Source organism: Truncatella angustata (genome assembly GCF_020726525.1).
Source record: "Truncatella angustata strain MPI-SDFR-AT-0073 chromosome Unknown BKA67scaffold_5, whole genome shotgun sequence".
Taxonomy (NCBI): Eukaryota; Fungi; Ascomycota; class Sordariomycetes; order Amphisphaeriales; family Sporocadaceae; genus Truncatella; species Truncatella angustata.
In genome coordinates, this window is record NW_025763385.1 from 1,334,835 (window position 1) to 1,337,041 (window position 2,207).

Consider the following 2,207-nt stretch of genomic DNA (forward strand, 5'->3'; position numbering starts at 1 on the left):
CTTCTGGCTTACTAAATGGCCCTATACCAGTCAAGGTCGAGAGATATATGGAGAAAGACGCGGATTTGGGAGGGGGGGCTTTCTTTGCTTCACGTGATGATAGACGAAGCCGCGCAGGCTGGCCAAGAGAACCGCGAAAATCCTGGAGAGGAAAAGCGACATGACGCTCTGGACAAGCTCAACGGCCAAAAATAGGGAGAATAGTGTCCCAGGAAGCGTAAAATAGTGCAACCGCCCAACTCGAAACTCCATTTTGCGTGTGACGCTCGACTTTATCCAATTGAGGAGTTATTTGACTATCATTTAATGAGACGGAAGCATCTGGGGAAAGCAGGAAACACTTAAACAATAAATCTTGCGTAAACCGCTCCTTTGTTGTGTCCAAACCAAACCTCCCTTATTTAATTTCCCAAGCCTCGGCCAACCCCGTGCTTACTTAGTCGTTGTGCTTTGAGCACAATATCTCATGAAGCTCTCGATGATATAGATACTTCTAGAATTATTCGCTCATTGGATTCCGTTAACACAATTCTTTTAATTCACCTCGTAGCAGGTTATGGTTACCCTTTACTTGACTGATTCGCTTTATAATTAAATCCATAAAGCATGTACACCTGCCTGAAAGTATGCCCTCCTTATCCCTAACTGCCGGTACGATACTCGTTGGTGGCTCAAAACTCTATCACTGCTTGCCCTTGGTATCAAATGCCATGAAACGCCAGCACCAATGCAAATATCATCATGTTGTGAAGCCTAGATATAAGATCGCTGCCCACTTGGAGGCGGCTCATCGTCCCTGGGCGTGGGCGCGTGCGCGTTGGACCTCACAACCTGGGATTGGTTGATTGAAGATTCATTGTCTACAGCCAATGTTGGCGTTGTTACTCTAGATGCCATACTGAAGACACCTTGCTGTCCCATTGGGGCGATCTTTAAATTGCTGAATCTCGCCTCAGGTAACCGTTTCCTGGCTTTGATGCTTTCGAGGATCCTATCAATCATTAGCTGGTAGAATGCTGAATTCATATGCTATGTGAAGCTCACCATTCAACTCCCACAAACTTTACTGCGGCACCGCCGACTTTCTGGATCTCCTTCTGGAGCTTACCACCAGCCAATCCTCCTCCGGCACCACCGCCTCCCCCAGAAGAACGACCCAGGATGACATGTGTGACCTGCCTCCTGCCCAGATGGATGGATATCCTCGCACCATGTTCCGCCAGAATATGTTTCAATTTGTGATCTGAGATTGTAGGATACGTGCTTCCATTGATGTAGATCACGATACCATCAAAGAGCTTCCTCGGCCGTTCATGTATCTCCTCTCGGGCCTCGTCCTCAGCCTGGCGCCGGGCCATGCTTTTCTCCATTGCAGTGATACTCTCTACATTACCTTTAACAGGAGCAGGTGCTGATTTCCCAAAAGACTGCTTCATGGTTCCCGGCGTAGCTAGCATTTCCATAACCGAAAATGTTGCCCTAGTACGTAGATCTGGCGGTATAATAGCCTGTGCCTTGTTGTCCCAGTGTTTGGACCCTGCCTCAACGGCATCAGACATACGTTTGCCACCTACCGCGCCGCCCTCGAATTGCGACTGCAGTTTTGTGCTTCGAGATTCGCGCCAGCTTGTGCTTCCACCGAGGCGATTTTCAGCCCGCTGGTGGCCAGTGGATGATGAATTCCATGGGTCAAAGGACGATCCATATCTAGGTGTGGCAGCCTTTGGTATGTCTGCTTTTGGAGGCGGCGGCATTGTGCCCCATGCACTGAAACAGCTGATTAAGTGGTTTATATCAGATGTACATAGATGGATGTAAACAAATTGCTTATGTTATTGGACGACTCTATTTTTGCAATGCGAGATACAACAGGCTTGCATGCATGAGGCATGCGCCCTACAACTGCTTGAGTTTTTGTTTGATCTACTAGACCACGTTGACGATGTCATGACTCGTCCCAGCAATTCGGGAGAGCGCGACTAGAGCACGAAACCACGTGACATCTGCACTACCTGCAATTCTGCATTCATGTGCATTCGTGCAGTCTGCGTTCTGTAGGACAAAGTTCTAAAGCTCCAGTTGGCACGAACTTGTGAGTCGAGCTGCATCATTTTTGAGCCTCTAGGTCGCAATACATATTGCGAAACCTATCCCAGCCGCGACTTTGCCAGAACCGTCTGTTTGTCAATCAACCTTGCACGATTTGT

The 2,207-nt window shown here is 48.3% G+C and overlaps 1 protein-coding gene across 1 annotated transcript; it reads right to left on the minus strand.

Annotated features, from left to right (window-relative positions):
• Positions 1-753: 753 nt before the first annotated feature.
• On the minus strand, positions 754-1,754 carry BKA67DRAFT_659569 (uncharacterized protein; the record flags this gene model as incomplete). Its single annotated transcript, XM_046107462.1, has 2 exons — positions 754-991; positions 1,045-1,754. The coding sequence occupies 2 exons, from the start codon at positions 1,752-1,754 to the stop codon at positions 754-756; spliced, it is 948 nt and encodes a 315-aa protein (XP_045957189.1).
• Between the last annotated feature and the right edge of the window lie 453 nt (positions 1,755-2,207).